This window comes from Suricata suricatta, chromosome 13, assembly GCF_006229205.1.
Source record: "Suricata suricatta isolate VVHF042 chromosome 13, meerkat_22Aug2017_6uvM2_HiC, whole genome shotgun sequence".
Classification (NCBI taxonomy): Eukaryota; Metazoa; Chordata; class Mammalia; order Carnivora; family Herpestidae; genus Suricata; species Suricata suricatta.
The window spans coordinates 51,946,563-51,971,920 of record NC_043712.1 but is presented as its reverse complement, the minus strand read 5'-3'; the positions used below and the strand labels follow the sequence as shown (position 1 = coordinate 51,971,920).

Here is a 25,358-nt window from a genome sequence, read left to right as displayed (position 1 = left end):
GTTGATAAATTGCTACCCATTCTTAAGAAAAAGTAATAATCAAATTTTAGGATTGTCAGGGACATTCAGAACACTCTTGTGCAGTCCCTTCATTTTTTTGGGTGGAGAATCTGAGGCCCAGCACGGTTAAGGGATATACTCAGACCCAGTCAGTCATCTGATCCCTGACTTCCATTTTGTTTACTTAATTCTGACACCTAAAACTGAAGTCCTGCCAGTTCACATTATATCTGGAGTCAGATTTAGATTTTAATAAAGAGGACAGTAAAGAGCCACGTACCACGTAACCAAATAGGTAAAATAGTTGCCCAAGCTATGTGTCATAAAAAGGTGTTAGGTGTTGAGTAAGCCGCGGCTCTCTGCTGGGATTCACTTGACATGTGCTCCGTCTTGGAGAGTGAAACCCGACCCCCCATAGCGAGTTTTGGGAAGTTTCAAAGGAAAGAAAACATTGTTTAATCCAAAATGATCTTTAGGACAGTGTTTTTATGGGACACAGTTTGGTCAGCCTTGTGAAACAAGTGAGTTTATACCTAGATCTTTTAGAAAAAATGAAAAATATACTTACCGTGTTAATGTTGAGGCACAGATCTATTTCTTTGCAGATCGTAACAATTTGCATTTTAATATCTGCGTTTACTTCTCATGTACAAAAGGCTTGTCCATCGTGATGACTGCTTGGATAGGACCCTTTATCCCCTTCTTACCAAGAAGCATTGGTTATGGACCAGAAAGTGTTTTGTTTGTAAGATGTACACAGCCAGGTAAGTTGTAATTATTTGAAAATCACCAGTTTTCAGTAATCAGGTACTTTTCATTTTTAGTACCTCAGTGTTTCCTGTTTTGAATTTGAATCTGAGGACTTCTGCTTTGGGGGTGTAACTAGAAATGGCTTTATCTGGTAGGTAAGTGCTGCAAATTAGGTTACAGAGTTTAAACAAGGAGGATATGAATTATGTATAACGAAGTCCAGGGACGGGTCAGACTTCGAATTAATTCTCAGTGGCATCAAGGAGCCATGTTATTTGGCTGCAGTTTACAAAAGAAGCTTCACCCACAGCTTCCCCTCCATGGAAAAAATAACAAAGCATCTCATATATGTAACGAGGTTAAAATACGGTTTCGTAAAATTTTTAGTCTGTGGTACTTCATATTTAGTTTGCTTTCAAACTGTGGATCATAGTTGAAAAAATGTATCCGTATCAGTTAAATACTGCTTATACTTCCATTTGTATACACACTCTAACACTTTATCCTGAATTCTAGGTAAAACAGCTGGCGTTTTCAAATTAGGCAGTACCAATTTATCAGTTAAGTTACATAAAAGTTTATCAGGTCTGTAGCATATAATATATTGTGGGTTTTTCAAGATGGTGTATTTAAATGTTAACAGTTACTTGGAAAATAGGTGAGGCATGGCTAAAGCATATGAGATTCACATATGAATTTCTGTTTTTCCCTACTTACCTTGAAGAAGTCTTTCAGAGAAACAGCATTCTGCAGGGTTTCTGTTAGTTGCCCTTTTGCCTTGCAGAGTATTGGTAGTAATGTGTCTGCATTTATATCTACACACACACAATTATTGTATAAAGGATGATAAGGCAATAGCGGGAATGTTAATTTACACGTTACCACAGGCCATAACTTACAGCATGTTAAAGGTAGTTGATTGTAATGATGTGCATCTTTTTTTTTTCTTTTTAAATCACAGATGGGTGACGAACAATGACAGTTTTGCCCCAGAGGACCCATGTTTCTTTTGTGATGTCTGCTTTCGGATGCTCCACTATGATTCAGAAGGCACCAAACTGGGAGAATTCCTTGCTTATCCTTACGTTGATCCTGGAACCTTTAATTAATAACAAAAGTGCACCCTTGTGAAGTAACTGCCCCCTTGGACGGTTACTTTATTTCCAAAACCTGCCACTGAGGAACCAACTCCAGCTGACACAGTCAGTCAGTTAACAGCCCTGCACAAGTTCAAATCGCAGGTTTTTTTTAATAATGTTAAATTGTTTAGAAATATATTTTTAGTATTTATTCCAAAATATGGTTATTTAGTGCATATGCCCATTAAGTGGGTTTATCTTACTAAGTTGGAGTGCTTTCTAGATTTTGAATATAAATCCTTTGTCGGATTCAAGTATTTCTCATTTTTGCCCAGTCTGTGGCCTGCCTATTCATTCGGTGTCCAGAGTGGTTTTGCTAATCTGTAATTAGAAACCTTCAGTTAATGATACATCAAGTGGGATCATCAAGTGGTTTTGAAAATTCTTGAATGGGAGAGCTACACCTTGTACCGTGAGGCTTCCCAGGTAAATATCATTCAAACATCTGTAATAAAAACAAGGGAGAATAAAAGTAGATTTAACAAGTACTAGCCTTAATAGCTATTATGTAATCTGACCTTATAGGGGGCTCGTTTATAGTACTGGGTTGTGTGTCGTTAGGAACTAGTAGGCACACTAAACATTTTAATGGGACTCACTCACTGCATGAATAACGAATGTAAAAAGGTCTTCAGTATATAGTCCTACCTTCACAAAAGTAACCTTTCAGTTGGAGCTTCATTTCTTGACAAGAATTTTCTCAGTTTCATGTTATTAAGGCAACAGCAGACTTTGAGGCGCCTGCCTGGCTCAGCTGGTAGAGCGTGCAACTCTTAATCTAGGTTGTAAATTCGAGCCCCTCTAGGTCTAGAGATTTAAAAATAAAATCTTAAGAAAAAAGAATAAAATAGATTTTATATAGTATGACCATTGGGAAATGGGAAGTCCATATCCTGTGGATTGCCGGGATCCCTCGTTCTTGGGCAATGATACCCAGTATTCTTAACCTGCAAAACTAACTCTTCATTCTTCTGGCCCCTCACTCTAGTCCTACTTAGTCTCTTTCATTCTGGTCCAAAGGACCCCTTTGATGAATTCCAAGATCTAGAGCAGTTATCTAATCTCTATTGAAATGTTTTCTGGAAATTTTTTTGGTGGAAAATTTAGTTTTAAGACTTTTAAGAATACTGTAAAAGTATTCCTTTTAAATGTGTCATAAACTCTACTCTCTCTCCCCTAGGTTATTGATTAAAAGTCAGTTGAATTCCACATTACCTGGATGGCTAAGAGCAGACATTTACCATACAATAAAAACTGACGAATCCTTTAAAAGACTGGCAGTGAAGTGTTTTGTGGACTTAAATACCACATTCCCGGTTAAGTCCACTGGTGTGCAGAGGACAGCGCCGGTCTCTGGTATGTGACGACGGTCTCACTCACTGGTTCCATAAACACACGAGAGGATCAGAATAAAGAACTAAGAGCCCCCCCCCCGCCCCCCGCCGGCTTCGGTTACTGTCTGAATGTTTACTTTCATGTTTCCCATGATGCTAATAAGTTGACCAGATTGAAAATTCTGCTACAGAACTACTGATTTAACCAAGTCCTGTAAAGTTCCATGGGTAAAAATGATTTTCTGCTTCCTTTATTTTTAAACTGTATTCCTTATAAATCTTTCATTAGTATGCAAGGGTTTGTTTACTTTTATTCATTTTCCTTCCTTATTCTCAAAACATAAAATTCCCAAAAGTGCATTGGTCCCAATGGAAGCATTAATCCATGTGTAGGGGATTTTAGTGGACAAAGACGACTATCAGTTAAAATACTGCTGCAAGTAAGATTCTTATTTTATCATGAAGAATGTTATCCTGCTGGCTCTTAAGGTTAAACTTTTCCATGAAAACGACAAAGGCTCGGATTGCTTTTTATCATTTGCTCGTGAAATCTAGAGGAAGAAAGGCTAAGCTGGTAACTCCCAGAATTAGCCGGTGTATTACTGTTATACAGGTGTCCCACCAGATTTAAGTCAGAAGAACTTCAAACTTTGAAACAGACCTAAAAGAGGTCTTGAATTAGGGATTTTATTGCTGTAAAATTCAATATTAAGCATGACTTAAATTACGTATATTATCTAATGAAAATCAGTATCCTTGGTAGTTGGAATGTGCACAAAAATCAGTATTTAGAAAAGCAATACTGGTTTATCCTTAAACAAGATACCAAGGGTTCATAAGGATAATTTTAACTTCTCCCAATCCAGTCACAATGTCTTTATCATCTCAAAGGCTAGAGAAGCAGCATAAAAATAAAAACATTTCTACCTACATAGCAGTTCATTTCTTAAGGTTTGTAATTATGGGTTTGCTATTTCCAATAGATCATCCTTTTTCTCTCTGACCAGTGGGACAAAATAAGGTGTTAGTGAAGCCTTCACAGCCGTGTGAATGCCTTTGCTCTTACGTAGGATTAGTTGGCAGACCCCATCTTGACCTGACCTCTTCCAAACCAGGTAAGTGTGTGAGTGCACGACAATCACTAGATCAGCAAAAAGTGGGTAAAATATCATCCTATTTGAAACTACAGGATGTAACAGCAAAAGTTTATACATTGTTTCTCCAATTCAGACAGTATTTCTGAAATTTTTCTGAAGCATCTAAGAAAACCAACAATTCATTCTGTAGGGCCATAATTTACTTTTATTTAAAAAAAAGCTTTTTGTAACATTGATTCACTTTCCAGAGAGTGTGTGAGCAGGGGAGGGGCAGAGAAAGGGAGACAGCTCAGAGCCTGGGCCCCTGCAGACTGTCAGCAGAGCCCACACACGGCTCAAACCCACAAACCGGGAGATGACGACTGTGAGCCAGAGTCAGACATCCGACCAGCTGAGCCACCCAGGTGCCCACTTCTCTTTTAAATGTTATAAAGTGGTTGAAAAAGCATGATGCAGGTGGTTTATACGTACCAAAAATAAGGTTCCCCCCTCTTGTCTGCGGTCTCATTTAAATTATCTTAGTGACTTGACTTGTTCAGCACTGGAGTTTCGACCAAATACACAACTTAAATTGAGCAAATGCTCCTTAAAGTTACTGGTATTTATGACTTAAGAGTTCTCAGAGTGGTAGTTACCTGTGAGCCAGCCTATGGCAAACAGAAAATAGAAGGCCAGTTACGTTGAACACTAGATAAGTCAATGGTTTAGAGCAAGGCCAGCCCAAACAAGCAGACATAAATCATCAGAATGCTATTATATAGATCTCCTGAAGTCGAAGATTCTGTAGTTTCTCAGTAAAAATTATTACCAATCTGTTGGGTCACAGAAGAAAATGGGAGGGTGAGCAACAATCACATTTGTAGCTTACTGTAGTACAGTCACCTTGTCTCCCTGACTGCACAATCTATACCAAGATAACTAAGAAATTACTATGTTGGAAGCAAGTCCAGAATTCCAAAAACAAATAGCAAAGAATTTACTAGTAGAGTTTGATAGAAAAATCCTTTAATCAAAACAAGTTTACAATGTTGACACTTATGGCTTAACTAGAATAAATCTGTCCAAATTTAAGTTGTATTCAGGACCAGATATAACGTAATATCAATAGTTCCCTCAAAATATTGGGTCCTGGATCCATTGTAAGACCTCTCAAAAAGCAAAACCCCAATTACTGAAATAGTTCAGACTTCATCTATAGATGAAAGCAATTACCTGAGAGGTCAAAACATACAATGCGTGTCACATGCAAACACTGGTATTAGGAATAAGCCTTTTCCCCATATTCATAGTTTCAAAACATGAGAAGTGTCTTAGCTACTCAAAACCACCAACTGACCTAATATTCAAAATATCTTAGAAATGCTATCTGTTAAGTTATCCTTACGTTTTGTTAACCTTGGTTTACCCTGACTCAAGTCTATATATATGAATATACAGACTGTCCAGTACTCCTTTACTGTGTCTGCCTGCCTCAGAGCAACATGTATTTTCTACTCCTTACAGTTCTGTCACATGCAGGATCTCTAAATAACATCTTCTGATATAGCCATGTTTTCAAATAGGTTAGTTTTCTTATATAGTATTTACTTCTACTTACTGCATAAGAACCGTGGATTTTTTTCCCCAATTAAAAAAATACTTAGTGACTTCCTTAAATGAGTGTGACTTTTTAAAAATTCAGAAACTTGAGACAGTTCTCAAAAATAAACTTTTATCATTTAGTTTTTAGTTTTAGCTACTAGTGCCTGTAAAGGATCTTAGATGGTTGAATCCTAAAGCCAGATTCGTTCCTATACATACCTATTCTACTTTCTTCAGGAAGTCATGTGACTTCACTAATTCCCAGCCATAAAACCTAAATTACCTTCAAAAGTTAACACGAGTTTTGTACCTTGTAGAATTGTCAGTTCAATGTCAGTTGGATATCTAGTTGTCATACAAAAAGGCATATGGACCACAAATTGTTACAAAGCAGCAGGATAATAATGTAGCACAATGTGTAGACTGAGATTAAAATTAACTTTTGATAAAAGTAGTGAGTACTTGTATAGAAGTAACATTTTATCTACCATAAAAATGCATAACTTCTACAAAACCCACAAACAGTGAAAAGACAACTCTGGTAAATCCAATATCTGTAAAAACTATGCACAAAACCCACAGTATTTGGGAAAGAGGAAAGGTTTATACAAGTAGCAGTTTTAAAAATGTAACTTTTTCCCTACTATCAATTACACATTAACATACACACACTAATTGAAATTATGCTACAACCAATGTCTGGAAAAGCAGTTTAACATTTCCTAAATGAATATTCCCTTACATGTACTTAATAATGTAGCTGTTAATACTGCACAAGTACAATTAGCAATAATGTTTTAATCACTTTTAAACAAATATAAAGGGATCTTCCTCCCTCAAAACAAGTTTTCAACATCAAAACCTATGCTTATAAAAATTTAAAACTTTCAGCAGTCTAAATATTTCAAATGAAAACCATTACAAATTTCTCAAGTGTTCTTTATATTCCAGGTACGTCAACCTAGTTGTCTAGTGTAGAATCCTTCAGAGATAGTTCAGCCTCTCTCTCTTCACTGGATGGCCTAAAGAAAGGGAAGAAAGGTGTGTCACCTAGGATGAGGGGCTGTTTTCCTTCAAGAGAAGGGAAAACAAACACATTGAATCTATCCATAACGTTTTTAAGGTCACCAAAGGATTAAAACAATAAAAAAATTATAACCTTGACTTCTTTTTGTTCAAAATTTTATTTTACCACGTTGTGTCTTCCTAAAGTAATACTGAGATCAAGCAAAATATAAGTCAGGGAAGCATCAGGCCCAGGCCGTTTCCATCCTTTCCAGCTTCAAAATGAATTCTCTTTGAAAAACATGGAAAGGTTTTATCTATAATACCAACACATTACAAACCTTAATTAAAAAAGGGCATGACAGACAGATGACAGGATTTCCCGGACTTTCAGAATTCGAAGGATGCCTGATTCCAAGTCCTTCAAATGTGCAGCAGAACAAAGCAAGACTTGGATAAACCCCAGTTCAGTAACTAATTACTTAGAGTCAGTGCAGCAGAAAACAGCCTGTGACTCTAATTTTTGTATTCTGTCACAATTAAAGAAAGTATGAATGTAAGTCACCATTAAAGCTGCATCAGTGAAAGAAATCCAAAGAAGAATAGTTATTGAAACTGGAATCCTACTATCTACTAGCTCTATTCTCTCTGAATACAGGCAAATTATTTATGAATTAATATTTTTTTGTTTTTGCCGTTTTGATTTCATCTTGCTTCCTGAATTCAGGAATTGAGTGATCAAAATATAATTCTTCTATAAATAACATTGAACCAGCAGTGTGACGTAACAATTAGAAATCTACATCACGACCCTTAAAAACCTGTCCTCACTTTTTCTTACTGCTGGCCTCGTGCTTGTCTTTGCTTTCTTCGCTGCTGTCCCCATTGTGCTGTGCTGGGTTACCGTCTGGAGCATCCGATCCTCCATTCAGAGTCTTTGAACCTACCGAAGAGTTCCAAAGAAAAAACTGTCAGAGCTTCCAGTACTTCCGAGATGTCCTCTAAAGACTCAACATAAGAAATAAAACATGGGGCGCCTGGGTGGCTCGGTCAGTTAAGCGTCTGACTTCAGCTCAGGTCAGGGTCTCACGGTTTGCAGGTTCCAGCCCCACGTCTGGCTCTGTGCTGCCAATTCAGAGCCTGGAGCCTGTTTTCGGATTCCGTGTCTCCCTCTCTCTCTGACCCTCCTTCCCCTGCTCACACTCTTTCTTTCTCTCAAAGAAAAAAAAAAAAACACCCCAAAAACATTAAAAAATACATATAAAATAAAACATGGCCCTGAAGTTTCTAGTACTTAATGTACCTCATCGGAAATTACACTGTAATCTTTTGAGTAACTGAGGCACAAGCAAGGTTACTGTATAGATCTAAGGGTAGAGAAAGGGGATTTTTTTTTTTTTTAAAGTTCGTTGGGAGAGAGAGGGACAGGGAATGTGAACAAAAGCACAAGTGGCAGGGGGGCAGAGAGAGAATCCCAAGCAGGCACTGCACTGTCAGCACAGAGTCTGATGCAGGGTTCAATCTCAGGAATGGAGAGATCATGACCAGAGCTAAAATGGAGCCAGATTGTTTAACCAACTGAGCCACCCACGCGCCCCTGAAAGGGCATTTTTAATCTGTTTATTCTAGGGGTGCCTGGGTGGCTCAGTTGGTTGGGTGTCCAACTTTGGATCAGGTCATGATCTCATAGTCTGTGGGTTCGAACCTCGCTTCGGGCTCTGTGCTGACAGCTCAGAACCGGGAGCCTGCTTTGGATTCTGTGTCTTCCTCTCTCTGCCCCTCCCTGGCTCACTCTCTCAAAATAAAATAAAGACATTTAAAAAAAGTTTAATCTGATTATTCTATTTCTTATAAAAATGTGAATCCTAGTAAAATTTTGCTATCTCACTGGTATTTTAGAAAAAGTGTCAAAAGTACTGTTTACTAATTAACACGATTTTGTGTCCTATTATAAAGTGATGAGGGCACTTTCTAACAAATCTCTAAGGAGACCTGTATCATGATTCCCTAATAAATGAGTAAAAAAAAAAAAAACAACACTCCTTTTGAATATTTGTTTCCACATTTAGCAGTTCCTAAGACATTTAATAACATGGAATTGAGGGAACTGCTAATAATACTGTGGTTCTAAGAATCCGTCACAAATATTTTAGGGTATCTAAAATATTTGTGGTGGAAGTAGCAAATCTGGAATTGGCTTCAAAATTATCTTCAGGGAGGTTACAGAGAAGCCTGATGAAGGTGAAGCGGAGCGATGGTCATGTATTAATAATGGCAGAAGCTGGGTGATGGGGACACTGGGACTTCCTTTCCTGTCTGCTGAGGTGAGAAGTCCTTCCTGACTGAAGTGAAGAGTAACCGCTAAGACTACTACTAAACACCATTATTTACTACTAAATTAAGTTTAATGAACATGATTTAAACCTGATGAAAAAGAAAACGCAGGGGTGTTCAAACCGTAACTTCTGTTTTTCTAAGTGCTTTATGAGACCTTTTCATCATTTAATGCAGAATATTAATGAAATTATATATCAAATCCATTTTTAAAAAAACAGTCCTAGCATCAAGCAACTTATCATCACATACCTGTTTGTTCCTTTTCCGGCTTTTTGTTTGGCCCTTTCTTCCCTTGATCTTTGGTTTTATTTGCTTCCTCATGCTGTCTTTGTTCGGCAAGAGATTTATTCAGCACTTGTGTGATCACAGAATCTCCTTCACCAACCAAAAACATATTCTTAAACTTGTTATACAACATTGTTGACTTTTCCATGATAATCTGACTAACCTTGAATCGCCGTATCTGAGGAAACAAAATATAAAACTTTACTTCTTAATGAAGTGGTGATAAAGTTTTCAAAATCTGCACGATTCTAGATCACTCACTTTTTTCAGCGTTGTAATCATCTCTGTGTGTTTCTGAGCTTGCTGCATCGTGACCTGAAGTGAAGCAAGTTCATCCAAGGCCTCAATACACCTTTTCACGTCCTTCGTGACAAAACAGTAACATCACCACTGTTAATTACCACAACCTAGGTAATCTATTCCTAAAGATGACTCTAAATATCTCAAGGCAATACAAAACCAGCATAACCATCCCACTTCTCTTAAATTACCCATACTTATAAAATCATGAGAAAATATGAAGCTATAAAGGCAGTACTGTATTTTTAAATGAGGCAAACACTTACAAGATTATCAATTTTGAGTGAATTTTTAATTTCGGCATGTATCCTCTGAAGTCGAGAATCCATTGATGTTTCTATAAATTGAAATGTGAAACTCAGTAAATAGTTCTTCCAAAACCTGTATTTCGGTATAAATCTAATAAGCAAAGCACAGTAATTTTTTTAAATGTTCTTAGTAATCTGCCCAGATCACTAAGAAGTTATTTGCCATATTTTAGTATTTAGGAAACCAGCATTCTTCATTTAAAGAAAAAATCACCTTCTGGTGCATAGGTGCCTAAGCAGTCTGAATCCAGTAATTAACCCCTTTATACCAATCCTTAAATAGTTGTTTCACCTTACACACTTAACCAAATATAGAAACTCTATCTGAAACAAGACTTGTCAAAAACATCTAGCTTTTGGCCATGTTACAAAAATTGGACTATCACATAATGAGCAATAAAACCATTTAAGCATGACTCATTAACAAGTTCAATGTGTATAGACTCCATTAGGGATTTGAAAAAGCACATTTGTAAGGGACTTAAGAACTTTTATATAATGATTTAAAAACCTACACATGAAAAATTAAATAATGTCCTTTCTATGTGTAATTTTATACATCTTAGAAAGGGAAAAAACTAACCTCGCTTCTTCTCCACTTTCTTAACTTCTGGCTTCTTTCCTTCATCTTTATTCTGCCTATCAAATGTTAACACAAATATTTCAAAACATTGGAACTTTGTGACTGATTACCAGATGCCCACAATCCCTCATGTAAAAGCTAAAAAAATTTTTAAGATAGAAAATCAATGGCCTAGATCACAAGGTTTTGACTGTAATGCATACAACTTTAGAATGCCACAGCATTAACTATAAACAAAAAACACATAAAAACATGCCAAAATGTAATGTTTCAGTGGCATCACAAATAATTTTAACGGTAGTCATGGTGAAAAGTTTCACCAATGGTAGTGTGTTGCTTAAAGACCCCATTTCAGGGTCAATGGACAAACCTACCACAGTGGGAAAAGAACGCTTCTAAACATTTCATGAATTCTACATCACAGTTATTTTTAAAAGTAGTATATCAAAACCAACTTTTCCCACATCTCCAAGAGGGCAGACAGTTGGAAGAGGTTAAGTTTCAAGGTTAAACACACGGTTCAAAGAAAATAGTACTGTATTAAAATGGGTTTGGGCCAATATATCAAACTTAAATGACAGCCACTGACATTTACATACCATTCTACAAAAGAAAAGTGCCATTTTACTGTAAATAACCCTTTAAAAAAGAATTCTTAATTTCTAGTGTCTTGACTTTGAGTTCGGGCCCTATTATAAACCAATCGAAATAGACAAGAACAAAACAATATCTAAAAATCAGGCTTTTTTAAAAAAAACTTTATTTTAAAATTTTGGTTACAGTTTCATTTTTGTTTTCTTAACAAGTCTACTGTTTAATCTCTCAGGATTAAAAAAAAACAATTATTAAGATTCTAAAGAATTAAACAACAAAGGAATGTCAAGGGAAGGGCACAACTGCCCCATTCTCCGGGTATAAGAGCTATTCCAGTTTAACACCTAGCTTCAAAACAAAATGAAATTTTATACTTTCTAAATGAAATAATGTACAACCACCATCTTCTAACTTTCAAACACAAAGCTTCATCTTAAGCTTGGTAAAAACAAAAAAACTTAACAAGAATGATGGCCGACCTTAGTATGTAGTGTGTACCTTACAGGAATTTTTTTTAACAATCATAACACAGTAATAATGCCATTAATGAAGTCCTCAATTTAGAATCTGCAACATTCTTCCATCAAGGGGGGGGAAGGGGGGATTCAGTCCAATGAGTCTGTCTCAAGATCTTCATCTCTTGTTTGCTCCACTTGTATTCTCTTTTCAGTAACTGGATTAATGCTTTGAGCCCAAAATGAGATATATTTTTTATTACTGTAGATTACATGTTGTTTGGCTGGGAATACAATACAATAAACTTTATTTTGCATAATGCATTTCACACAAGCTGCATCTGAAATGCTTTACAGAGCAAAACTGTCCAAGTACAAGTTTTGTAATAACAGGAGAAGGAAAGAAAACACAAATATTAGAATTTGAGAAAGTTACATTCGGAGGACATTCAAAAAGAAACTGAAACACAAAGATAACTTTGAGATACTGAAGAAGGGCTGGGCTAGATTTACTAAGCAACGACTAATTTTCTGTCTTAATTTGGGGGCGCAATAAAGTTAAAAGCAATAAACAGTCCAACAACTTTTCAGTGAAAAGGAAAAAAAAGGATAGGTAACAAAAAATAACTTTATTATATTTACAGAAATTGTCAGAAGTCTAACAGACTAGAGGGAGTAACATCTGAGCTTTAGATCTTTTAAATTACTCCACTCAAGCAGCTGAAACTGCTTATATATTATATATATATATATATATAACCCTCCAAACAACTAAGAAGCAGATAGTCAAATGCTATACTCATAAAGAGACTTTGGCTCATAACTGTATTTTATAAAGAAAAAGTACAAATTAAAGAATTCATTACTTATCATTAAATGTGTCTTAGTGACCTACAGCATGTCTTTAAAATCACCTCTATTCACAAAAAAACAAGTTTAGTCAGAATAATGCAAGACACTTCACAAAATACTTCTCAAAGAAAGCTCAGAAGTGACAGTTTAAAGATAACTAGGAAAAGCAAATGTAATAAGCGCATGAAGTGTAATCATCGTTGCCAGTGCTATTTTCCTTCAAGTAAAATTATTTCATAGAATAAAATTAAAGGGGAAAAATTTCCCCTTGGTAAGTCTGTTAAGTATCAAAACTTAAATCAGCTTTGAACATTTATATTGCACACATCTAACTCCAACCCTGTGAGCCTCTAGCTTTACTTTTACTGGCTTCTTGGGTTTCCAACTGTGGTTCTGTTTATTGTTCTGTTCTTTTGGGAGAGGCTTGCTGGTGGGAGGACCAGGATATTTGCTTCTTTCTCCACCAACATCTTATCACCACTTTCTGTATTTAATACTCAACAAGTAAATAGTAGAGGATGAGGACTTTCAGCAAAGCCACGAACAATTAAATCCTATCTGCACTTTCAGTTTAAATTAAAAATATTCACAGGGTGATTACCTCTGAATTTCATCCTCTTACTCAGCAAAGAATGAAGCCTGAAACAGGATTATCATCATATACTGAAGATTTTTTCCTAACACAGGGGAAAAGTCACTTCTCTAAAAGGCTTCAAAGTCAGAAAAATGAGATTCTATCATTTAAAAATTTCATGCTAGCTTAAAAAGTCAAAATTTAGGAAAAAAATACTTACTGCTCCGTTTCCATCTGTTCCTCCTGCTTGCGTTTTCTATCTGCTGCTTCTTTCTCGTGTTGGCCTTTCAACATGTTCCTTCTATGGGTAGTCTGCAAGCTTCTTCCACCTTTTCTCTTCTGTTGAGGATTAGAATGATTTAGTTAACGACCAATTAAATGGCTATTCTTACAATCCTGGGAGGAACAAAAAACAACTGGTTTTCTTAAGGGACCATACTTAAATGACTGGTTTTTAGAAATCTCAGAATTACACATGAACTTTCCCTTGCTGATTCAGGGAATCAAAATCTAGTTCCTGCACTGCTGTAATATACTAAGTGATGTTCTTTGGTCCAAAGTATGTAAGGCTATTTGCCTCCACGCTAGGATTCTGATTTCAGTACCTGTTTATTGACAAGTACACTGCTTGGCTTCTGAGATATTTGGAAACGGGGGGCGGGGGGGGGGGGGTCTATACACAAACCAGGTCTGTACATCTCCAGGGCTACACACAATACTTATTTCTAAACATCTGTGGCATTCAAATACCACAGATAAAATGTACACTAAATAGGCCTGAAGAGCAATTAAGAATTTCACTGTAATAAAGAATAAAAATCTATGTGTAAATGCACCTCTTTTAAGGGCTTCTCTGGTCACAGCCCATATGGCTTAATTTCTACTTTTCTAGGTAAGTGGGTTATTGGAGTAAACATTTGATTTCCATATCATAATTATGAAGAGGGGAGATAAATTTAAAATGTACAATAAAGTTTCAATATGCTTTTTAGCACAGCTAATTCAAGTTTACACAGAAAGAGAAATTCAGTTTTACTTTTAATCACAATCATACTTTCACAGATACTGAAAGCTTATGAGGTAAAAAGAACTACATAGGAAACTAAAAATAGGACAAATATTTTACCTTTTCACTTTCCTGATCATCTCCTTCCTCTTCAGAGTCAGAGGTTGATGTAACCCCTGTTTTAGCTAAATTTTTTCTTTTGGATTCAACTTCTTTCTTCCCCTCTTTTTTGTCTGGCTCTTTTCTTGGCTTATCTTCTTCTTTCTGGCCCTCTTCATCCTTTTTAAGCTGCTTTTTAGGTTGTTTTTCTTCTTGCCCCTTTTTCTTACTTTTGTCTTCTTCAGTTACCCTATTTTCGAGAATACAGCAATTGAAAATGAGGTTTTTATGTATCATTATTCATTGTATTTTAACCATACTGTCCCAAATCAAAGAAATATTTTGGCTAACAATAAGCAATATGTTTTTTTACTTAAGACAAATTTAACATATCTCCTGGTACAATAAGACTGTCTTTACTATCCAGTCATAGAAGAAAAAGAACATCCTTTTCATATAAATTAGAAGATACAAAAATTATAGTAGCATTAGGGTAAAAGTCATTTTTCCCTTTGTTTTCCAAGTTGTTTGTAATGTTACTCATTCACTGAAAACAATAATACTGAGTATGATCTTTTGTGCCAAGAAACTATTCCTCACTGTGAAGCTACAGCAGAACATGAGATGGGTGAGACAGCTGGGTCTTAATATTCTACATCATTCTAAGAATAACATCTTTTAAAAAGATAAGACTGGGAAAATACAATCGCAGAAGTGAACCGCTTATGATCAGATATGGTCATTTTAGAATTCAAAGAAATACGCTGCAAGGTGAAAGGCTCCTATTTATGCACATAATGGTAAAACATGTGACAATTAAGCATAGTGTCTAACGGTGCTAAATTCACTAGCACTTTAGTGGATTTACAGACATCACTAAAGTCAAAACTACCACAACTGCTTAGTAAGCCTAACATTATTATTGGATGATATTTATGCTAATTGATACAGCAGAAATAAATATATGAGCACTTATGATACGATGTTAGGCTCTAGCAGGGTCAAATGATGCCAGTGCAAGGGCGCCTTGATGGCTCAGTCGCTTAAGCATCTGACTTCAGTTCAAGTCATGATCTCACGGTTTGAGTTTGAGCCCCGCATTGGGCTCTGTGCTGATGGTGTGGAGCCTGGAGCCTGCTTCGAGTTCTGTCTCCCCTCTCTCTCTCTGCCCCTCCCCTGTTCATGCTCTTGTCTCTCAAAAATAAACATTAAAAAAATTATGCTAACCACACAATTATTCTTATGGTATATACGTTCAACTATACAATTTGAAGCTTGGACAGCTGTTTAAATAAACTTTTGGGGCGCCTGGGTGGCTTAGTCGATTGAGCATCTGACTTCAGCTCAGGTCATGATCTCACAGTTCATGGGTTCGAGCTCCGTGTCAGGCTCTGTGCTGGCAGCTCACAGCCTGGAGCCTGCTTCTGACCCTGTGTGTCCCTCTCTCTCTCTGTCCCTCCCCTGCTCATGATCTAGATCTCCCTGTCTCTCTAAAATAAATAAATGTTAAAAAAAAAATTTTAAGGCAATAAAATAAACTTCTAAAAATAAAAAATTAGATCTTTTTATTGTTCTAGGAGTTTCAGTGAGGGTTTCAAAAATCACACAATTATATCAATGGATCTGAGAGGTGGAAGAGACGTCAGATCATAAAATCCAGCCCAATTCATTTGACAAATGATGGTGTGAAAAGTCAAATAATTGGCCCAATATCTCAGTTCCATATCCTCTGACCACCTACCAGACACTGCTTCCTTGAACCCCTAAGAGATTATTAAATTGGAAGAGAAAACTCACTTTTTATAACCTCTTTAAGAAATTTGTCCTATAACAACCATTATTGGCTATGCTTATTTTCAAATGTCATATGGGTTTCTTCATAAATTTCTAATCAAGAGAAGAAAAGGCATGCAAGTAAAATCATTTAAAGATTTTATATATACTTCATATCTTAAGAGTGATACACAGTGGAATACCATTCAGCTTTTTTTTTTTTTAACAGATTAAGAAGTGTACAACAAGGTCATAAGAGATGGGATTATCATTTCAAGGGTTGCTGAACAGTATCAAAGCAGACTGCCACAAATTGAACCATTACACCCTGCTACAAACAAGTATTTTCCAATGGTCCTCCACACCTTTCATGAAAAACACTTCTGGATAGTGACAATTTCCCTTCTTACTAGGTCAAGTCACAGGAAACTGTTTATAAATAGGTAAAAAATGTTAACATAAGCAAAAATTAATGCAAATGCAACCCCAAATATCTTAGTGGCTTATAACAAATATTTCTTCCTTTACATGAGAATTATAAGATGGTTTCAGCTTTTCTGGATTCTATTCCACTCTGGTCATTTCAGGATTCACTGTAAAAAAGCTACCATTAACACATACATTCTGTTCTCAGGATGGAGAGCAGAAGTTTAAGAAAAGCTTATATAGGTTAGCTCTGCATTCTCACAAAGAGTTTGTGCTCAGAAACACAGCTGAGACCAGTTATAACACTTGACACATAACATGTATGAGAAATATCCTAAGTTACTGCTATTTGAGGCTGTCCATACATTGCCTTTGCAAAAAGCTCATGGATACAGAAATTTATATAATTTATGTAACACAATGTGACACTGACTGTTGAGAAATTGAAAATCCTAATATATTATTATTACAACAGGTAAAACTGTCATCTGCAATAATGTGAAAGAAAATTCCATGAATGTGTGGCTTTGAGTGAAAAGGTTTTAAGACAGACAATGCTAGCATCTCGAGTTGGTTGTTATCAGGATAGATTTGATAGGGTACTTCAAGAAAGAAAGGAGTTAAAATAACAAAATGACAAAAAGAAAACCTAAAGATTCCATGCATTTCTGTGTTGAAAATCACCTCCATCTTGTAAGAAAAATTTCAAATTCAGAAAAAGACTGGGGTCAAAGATCCCATCAAGGGTATGAACATCAGCCTCTCCTTAAGAATTCAAACTGGGCTACTGTGGTCCTTCAGATAACAAATAGTTTTTAGGAAACAGACTAAGGTGTTCTCAGGAAACTCTGTAAACTCAAAGTGAGTGTAAATTAAATATAGTAAGATAAGCATGTTGGGGGGAGGTAGTGGGGAAATGCCTAAGAAAATCCTATAGAAAGACCACTGGGCAGGGCACCTGCGTGACTCGGTTAAGTGGCCAACTTCAGCTCAGGTCATTATCTCACTGTTTGTGAGTTCAAGCCCTGCACTGGGCTCTCTGATATCAGCGAGGAACCCGCTTCAGATCCTCTGTCCCCTTCGTTCTCCCTAAAATAAATAAACAAACTTAAAAAAAGAAAAAGACCACTAGGCATGAAGCTGACTAAAATAAACACACACACGCTGATAAAGTATAATCAGCAAAAGTAATATAGTCTGCATCAAGAGAAATTAATGGAGATTTAAAAGGAACTTTGGGTCCCCAGCTCCCTATAGCCTGAAAGCAGATGGAAGCCTACCCATCTGATGAAGGTAATATTTTCCAGTGACCTTTCCAGACACATTGAAGGACCATACTATACTGAAAAGTACACTGTCACAGGATTAGCTAAAAGCCTTGGAGAGAAGTGGTCTAGCAAGAGACTCTCAGGGAAAACTGGGGCCTAGTCAAGGGAACCTTCCTTACACCTAAAATCGGGAGATCTCACACTATTTTCCCAGACTTCTAGATTTCCTAGGGAACAATGACTGCTGTATGCCTCTTAATAATCTCCTTTCCAAATAGGAGTGCTTCTTTATTATGGTCCCCTATCCCAAATCTAGGTGTGTGATAAAGGGGAGACGGGAGCAGATACTTTGTGTTTTCAGTTCCTAAGTCTCCAGATCAAGGCCTTAAGTCAGTTATGAAATCCTAGACTTTACACCTGATGCCACGATTAGACCAGGGCAGGGAATGAATGAGATTTACGTGGCATGTTTAAAAAGAACTCACTCACCTAGCCTGTACCTAATTTCTTCACTACAGTAGTTAAAACCACATTGTAAGATTGTACCAGTATTTTTGAGAATACTTTAATAGCTAGCCTGGCAGTAAAACTCTTTAAACACATTTTAGTCAAAAAGTACCAACCCTTCATATTCTGTACCTAAAATTTCCTATAAAAATGTTTCATTTAAAACATGTACTTTGCATGTGTTTTTCCATTCAATCTTTGTTTTTTAAATGGGCAGTGGCTATATGGGGTGTTTGTATATTTTCACTCTGTTTACTTAGAATCTAAACAACTTTCCATGATAGTGTGAGATTTTCTCTTTAAAAGTTGTTAATTGAGATAATTTGGACATTAAAAAAGGTATAAAGAATAGTATAGTACAAAGTATTCGCTGCCCCTCTTAAATGACTTGAGCCTTCTCTACAAAATCTTTAAACATAATAGCTAAAAAAGACTTTTGCCTTTTGTCTAAATATGCTTTCTCTCTGGTGAAGTTTCTAACCAGAAAAGCCACATAATAGTATCTATATGCAGAAAAGGTGGCAAAAAAAAAAAAACCACACCATTTTTCTGTTGATAAGCAGTTAGCATATCAAAATACTTTAAATTCATGTTACAAAAATAATTTTAGTAGGCTGTTTTTGTTTTTTTAAGTAATCTCTATACACAACGTGGAGCTTGAACTCATGACCTGGAGATCAAGGATCACATGCTCTACTGACCGAGCCAGCCAGGAGCCTCTTAGTAATATTTTCAAACGTTATTCTAAAGGAACTAGAAAACATTTGTGGAAATTACTTCAAAAACACTTTGTCTAAATCTCCTTGGGCGCCGGGGTGGCTCAGTTGGCTAAGCATCCAGCTCCTGGTCTCAGCTCAGGTCATGATCTCACAGTTCATGAGTCCAAGCCCTACAATGGGCTCTATGCAGACAGTGCAGCCTGCTTGGAATTCTCTCTCCTCTCTGTGCTCCTCCCCCCATTCTTTTTCTCTCTCTCATAATAAACTTTAAAAAACAAAGTTTCCTTAAAAAACCCATCTTGCCCAACTTCCCTTTTATAGATTTTACCCTTATTATCTATCTTTATAACCTTGGTATACCAAGAAAAGGTCTTTGATTAATGAAATGATTGATAATCATCAGATTTTTCTGGATTCCTCATCAATTTTTACTTTTTACACAAAAACTTTTCAACAGTTTTCCCCATAAGTTTTAGACTTACTAAACAATAATAGCAAATATTCTACATTAAAAATAAACTCACATGTCACTCTCTGAAGGGCAGGGCTGTTTTACCATTTTGGGTCTGCCTCTTGGTTTTGGAATCTTGACTTCTGTAGCTAACATTCACAGGGAAAAACAAAGTCAGTAACTACCCACCTTTCCTTTTAAAATCCAATTCTCACATATAAAGATTAAAAATGATATATACTATATGAATACTGGTTAGTGATTTATTACAGATACTATCTGATTTATTTTTAAAGATAATTTCCCCCAATGATTCATATGAACAACAGAATATTTAAAAGGGGTCAATAAACAGACTAATTTTTAATCTGTCCTTAGTATGTCTGACAGGGGTTCAAAGAACATCCCTCACTGTTATTTTAACAGGAATATCACAAAATTCAACTTTATAACAGTACCACTTATATGCAATATCCACATACATATTACAATACTATGTATATATGGTACATTTATATCTTTGAAATTTTATATCGGAATTCACTGAATTTTCTAACACCATTAATTCGATTCACTAAAATATTAAATTCCAAAATAAACATTATGGAAACAAATCTCAGGACTTTTCTGGACATTATGGATTTTCCCTTTTCAAAGAATCCTATTATGGAGTAGAAAAAAACTGATTCTAGGGTGCCTGGGTGGCTCAGCTGGTTGAACGTCAGACTTCGGCTCAGGTCATGATCTCAAGGGTTCATGGGTTTGAGCCTTGCGCTGGGCTCAGTGCTGACAGCTCAGAGCGTGGAGCCTGCTTCCAATTCTGTGTCCCCCTCTCTCTCTGCCTTTCCCCCACTTATGCTATCTCTCGCTCTCAAGAACAAACATTAAAAAATTTTTTTAAATTGGCTCTATTTTGGTTAATATTCCTTGTTTCACTCTGCCTCTATTAGAGGCATATCCCTCCAAATGACAGTATTTCTAGTTTGCCAAACCAGGACAGTACTTTTGATAGGCAATGCTGAAGATAACCTGCATATCATAAAGCTCCTAAAACAAAGAATGCAATCATTTCCATTTGGAAAGCTTATGTTTTCTACAGTGAGAGGTAAAATAAATCCATCATTAATGGAATTTCACCTCACAAAAGCCACATTTGTGGCTATTAGGAGAAAATATTAGATAAAACAGAAAATGAAAAAAGTCCCAAGCAATTATTTTAAATCTAAATACTTTATCATGGAATATTAATCACAAGCCAGAGATGTGAATGTTAATAATCCTACCTGCAGGTCGGCCTCTTTTAGGACTCACTTTCAGATTAACAGATGCTGCTGCTGTTGTCACTACTCCTGTCTCCTCAGCTTCTACTTGTTTTTCTGCCTGAATCACAAAGATTTAATTAACTTACTTAGCAAACAGGAGGCATTCCAAATTTAATTCAACAGCAAAGATATGCCATTTTAAGATACGAAGTTTTCATATAAGAACAACTTGTACATGACTGTTATTTTTCAATAGTGTACTCCCCAAACATAGCTTCTAACTCTAGTGAACAATTCTAAGAAACAAAAGACATCACTTTTTATAGATATTCTCACCCTAAAAAAAACCATTTGTAAAAATATAGCTAACGCTCTTGATGCAAAATGATGACCCAAGTAGAATACGCTTAATCCACACACTGCCTATAAATGTACTTTCACCAAGTATCTCAAAACCCTAACACTTTAGATTATTTACACATTGTGTACTTATGAGAGAACCTAAGTTAAATATTCTAATTTTACTAAAGGCAAGAAATTAAGTTGTTAATACATGTTACTTTCGAATTACCACTGAGATCTGCTGTATTTCTCTAGGACTTACTATTTTCTGTAAAGAGTGATTTGCTACAGTAGAGTAATAAATTCCAGTGACCCTTATGCAAACTATGACGCTTGAAGAGACAAGAGCCCGAAATGAATCAGTTTAATGGATTCAAGCAGTAGAGTAGAACAAAGATTAAAATCACCAATTAGAAAGGAAATGCAAACAACTGATCTAGATAGAAATGACAGAAAAGAGACAGTGAAGACAACAAAGAAAAGGATGGAAGGGGCCCTAGAAGTTGCCACATTATTTAAAATTCAGCATTAACTACATTAACAAACATAAAGGCAATAAAGCATGGGAAGACATGCACAATCCAATCTTATTGATTAAAAAACCCTTAAAATCCTTTAATCAACAATCTGATTTACAAGCATTTAAGAGATAATGCCCAGTATTAGTAAAGAAATGAAGAATCATATATTGATTACTAACAATAAACTGGCAACACCTTTCTGAAAGAATATCTTATATCAGCAACAAAAAAATGGGCAAATTTCTGATTTAGCAAACGCCATTTTTTTAAAGTTTTCATTACCTAACTAATCGCTATGCCCCGTGTGGGACTTCAATGTACAACCCCTAGATATGAAGAGTCAGGCTCTTCTGACTGAGCCAGCCAGGCACCCCAGTAATCCCACTGCTAAGAATCCTTTTTATTTTAAACATTCTTTGCTTCTATACTTAGAAAATAATACTGCATATTCAAAGCATTATTAAAAGTCAATAAACTCAGCTAAGTTCATCGCTGAACTGTTCCCAAAATATTAAAAAAATTGCTCCCTTAGAAGATTAGCTAAGATTGTAGTTCTAGAATTTTAAGAACTTACATACCATCCCCCACCCCAGTCTTGATTCATGGCTCCCCTGCTTTTTGTTGTGTTGTTTTGGGCTATATTTGTGTGGGTTTTTTGGGGGGGGGGAGGGGTTTTTTTTTTTGTTTTTTGGTTTTTACCATTACCAAGCTCTCTAGGTGCCTAAGGCTGAGAACCAAGACTGTATGACAACTCTTCCTAGTGAGGTGTTAGGAGGGCAAATCTTCTAAAATTCAGTTCAAATGGATAACCTTTCCAGTTCAAACAAAACAAAACACAAACAAAAAACCACACCTCTCTTCACTTAGACTTTGTATTTTTGGGTTTTTTTTTTTTGTTTTATTTATTTTTGATAGAGAAGACACAGTGCATGAGGGGAGGAGGGGCAGAAAGAGAAGGAGACACAGAACTGAAAGCAGGCCACAGGCTCTGAGCTAGCCATCAGCACAGAATCTGACGCGGGGCTCGAACCCACGAATGTGAGATCTGACCTAAGCCGAAGTTGGAGGCTTAACCAACTGAGCCACCCAGGCACCCCGGACTTTGTATTTTTGAAAATAAATCAGGACATCACATAACAATTAAAGGTAGAATAGATCTTTTGGAGGAGATGCCAATAAGAACAAGTTCATCATTAATATCATAAATATTAACACTAATACTGAATTTAAAAAACCAGCCCTACCATGGAGATTGTTAGAAAAAAATCAGGCAAGTCAAAAGCTTTCCTCATGAAAATAAAATCAAGTATTTTTAAGTTATTTCAAATACATATATATACATATATATACACACACACACACACCTAAATCTTAAATGTAAATAGACTGCAAATTAATTCCTTCTATATTTTACTTGATTCACTGAGACCTCTAACCCTTTGAGGCCTGCACTCCCCTTTTATCACCCCACTTTCCAGCTACTCCCTTCATCATCTTACCTAAAGCACCCTCTCCCACAAAAAACCTCATGGGGTTATACTATTCATATGCATCCTCAAGCCCTCTGCATTGTTTTTACTGTGTCTGTCCCACAAATCTCCAGCAGAGAATTACTGTAAAATTCTACCTTTTCTGCTCTATCATTCCCTGCTGCTGAGATCTGCTGAGGGGAAAAAAAAGCCCTATACAAACATGTATTCATCTAATGCAATCTCAAAGTCATCCATTAATACCTTTACCCTGTTATGTGTCCCCTCTTCTCCCCTCATCAGCATAAACTTTTCATCCTTTCTTCCTGCCTTATACCATACGTGGTCTTCCTTTGAACTGGGTAGTGCAGAAGAGAGGTTGAGGTCAGCAGGAAGGAATTCCCTTAATTCCCCCATCTCCCTAGAATTTTTTTTTTAAGTTTACTTATTTTTGAGAGAGTGAGTAGAGGAGGCACAGTAGGGAGGCAAAGAGAGAAAGAGACAGAGAGAGACAGAGACAGAGAGAGAGAATATGAATTTCAAGCAGGCTCCACACTATCACAACACACAGCCCAACTCGGGGCTCAAACTCATAGATCATGACCTGAGCCGAAATCAAGAGTCAGATGCTTAACCGGCTAGGCCACCCAGGCACCCTGCCTAGAATTTTTAAATAATCTCTTCCAAATTTCCCTTTTTTTAATGTTAAAAAGGATGAAATGTCCATCTCCTTTCTCCCTGTTAGGTTTCTTCCTTTAATTGTGCCCCTCCTTTCTCTCATCCAATCTCTTTACTACAATTCATACTTGTTCTACATCTTCAATCTTTCCTAGCTTTGCAAAGAAAGTGTTATATCTTCTACTCTATCTTTTCACTTTAACCATGCAAATCCCTGTTGCTGCATTCTAATGTCCTCCAAAAATTTCAAAAACAGTGTAACTCTACCACCATTAAACATTTTATTCTCCAACCTCCTTCATCTGCCCTTACCATCTGACTTTAAAGTATCCTGAGGTAGGGTGCCTGGGTGACTCAGTGGGTTAAGCATATGACTTCGGCTCATGTTATGATCGCACCATTAGTGAGTTCGAGCCCTGAGTAGGGCTCTATGCTGACAGCTCAAAGCCTGGAGTCTTTAGTTTCTGTGTCTCCCTCTCTTTCTGCCTCTCCCCTACTTGTGCTCACTATCTTCTCACTCAAAAACAGGGGCACCTGAGTGGCTCAGTCAGTTGAGCATCTGGCTTCAGCTCAGGTCATGATCTTGTGGTTTGTGGGTTCGAGCCCCACGTCTACGTCAGGCTCTGTGCTGACAGGTAGCTCGGAGCCTGAAGCCTGCTTCAGATTCTGTGTCTCCCTCTCTCTGATCCTCCTCCATTCACACACTTGTTTTTTCTCTCTCTCAAATATTAATGTTTAAAAAACAAATCCTCCTGGGGCACCTGGGTGGCTCAGTTGGTTAAGCATCCAACTTCAGCTGAGATCATGATCTCATGGTTTGTGGGTTCGAGCCCCGTGCCAGGCTCTGTGCTGACAGCTAGCTCAGAGCCTGGAGCCTGCTTCATATTCTGTGTCTGTCTTTCTGCCCCTGCCCTGTTCACGCTCTCTGTCTCTCAAGAATAAATAAATGTAAAAAAAAAATAAATTAAAAAAAATCTTCCTTGTTTAGCTTGACATTCTTTTTCTGATAGTTCATTCTCAAACTTTTTTTTTTTTTTTTTTTTTTGAGAGAGAGAGATAGAGTCCAAACAGAGAGACAGAGGGAAACACAGAATCCAAAGCAGGCTCCAAGTTCCAAGCTGTTGGCACAGAGCTCGAACTCACAATCTGTGAGATCATAATCTGAGCTGACATCAGACACTTACTTAACCAACTGAGCCACATAGGCGCCCCCTCAGCCTTAACTTTACAAAGCAACCTCTCATCTCCCTAATGCTCCCTCAGGATTCTGGTTTCTTCATTCTTCCTAGTAAACTTTCTCCCTTGACCACCTCATCTATTTCCTGTCTATCACTGACTACATCTTTAACTTTTACCTTTTCCCCTTTTAATATCAAAACAATGCATCTTCAGTCTAATTCCCCTAGATGTTTCACTTCCTCCTCCCCAGGCCTCTGCTCCCAAACCAAGCCAACCTTGGAGTCATCCCAGATTCCTCCTCCCTCCTCCTTCCCACCCACTTGCAATTAACCATAACTTTACCTACTGAAGTGCTCTTAAATCGTGTTTCTCATTCCACAATACTAAACAACCTACTAGAAAGTCCCTCTTCCTTCCAATCTCATGCTAACTCCTAAGAAAAGCCTTTCATGACTTAAGTTACC

At 36.8% G+C, this 25,358-nt stretch overlaps 2 protein-coding genes across 5 annotated transcripts in view; one reads left to right on the top strand and one right to left on the bottom strand.

The window, feature by feature from the left end:
* The window catches only part of SNAPC3 (small nuclear RNA activating complex polypeptide 3), a 37,852-nt gene extending 34,333 nt beyond the window's left edge, over nt 1–3,519 (top strand). The window contains exons 8-10 of the mRNA XM_029919372.1: nt 657–764; nt 1,712–2,315; nt 3,070–3,519. Coding sequence (XP_029775232.1) covers nt 657–764; nt 1,712–1,859 — 256 coding nt within the window. The 3' untranslated portion in view covers nt 1,860–2,315; nt 3,070–3,519. The remainder of the gene's footprint in view (nt 1–656; nt 765–1,711; nt 2,316–3,069) is intronic.
* Nucleotides 3,520–5,308: 1,789 nt separating this feature from the next.
* The window catches only part of PSIP1 (PC4 and SFRS1 interacting protein 1), a 40,651-nt gene continuing 20,601 nt past the window's right edge, over nt 5,309–25,358 (bottom strand). Inside the window, exons 7-16 of one of the 4 annotated variants that reach the window (XM_029919368.1) lie at nt 20,727–20,823; nt 19,517–19,592; nt 14,321–14,549; nt 13,415–13,533; nt 10,720–10,775; nt 10,095–10,165; nt 9,790–9,891; nt 9,493–9,706; nt 7,738–7,849; nt 5,309–6,923 (exon numbers count right to left, since the gene is read on the bottom strand). In XM_029919368.1, coding sequence (XP_029775228.1) covers nt 6,863–6,923; nt 7,738–7,849; nt 9,493–9,706; nt 9,790–9,891; nt 10,095–10,165; nt 10,720–10,775; nt 13,415–13,533; nt 14,321–14,549; nt 19,517–19,592; nt 20,727–20,823 — 1,137 coding nt within the window. In that variant the 3' untranslated portion in view covers nt 5,309–6,862. Of the gene's footprint in view, nt 6,924–7,737; nt 7,850–9,492; nt 9,707–9,789; nt 9,892–10,094; nt 10,166–10,719; nt 10,776–11,900; nt 12,133–13,414; nt 13,534–14,320; nt 14,550–19,516; nt 19,593–20,726; nt 20,824–25,358 lie in introns of those variants that run through there. The other 3 variants (XM_029919369.1, XM_029919370.1, XM_029919371.1) reach the window with 3 other exon arrangements.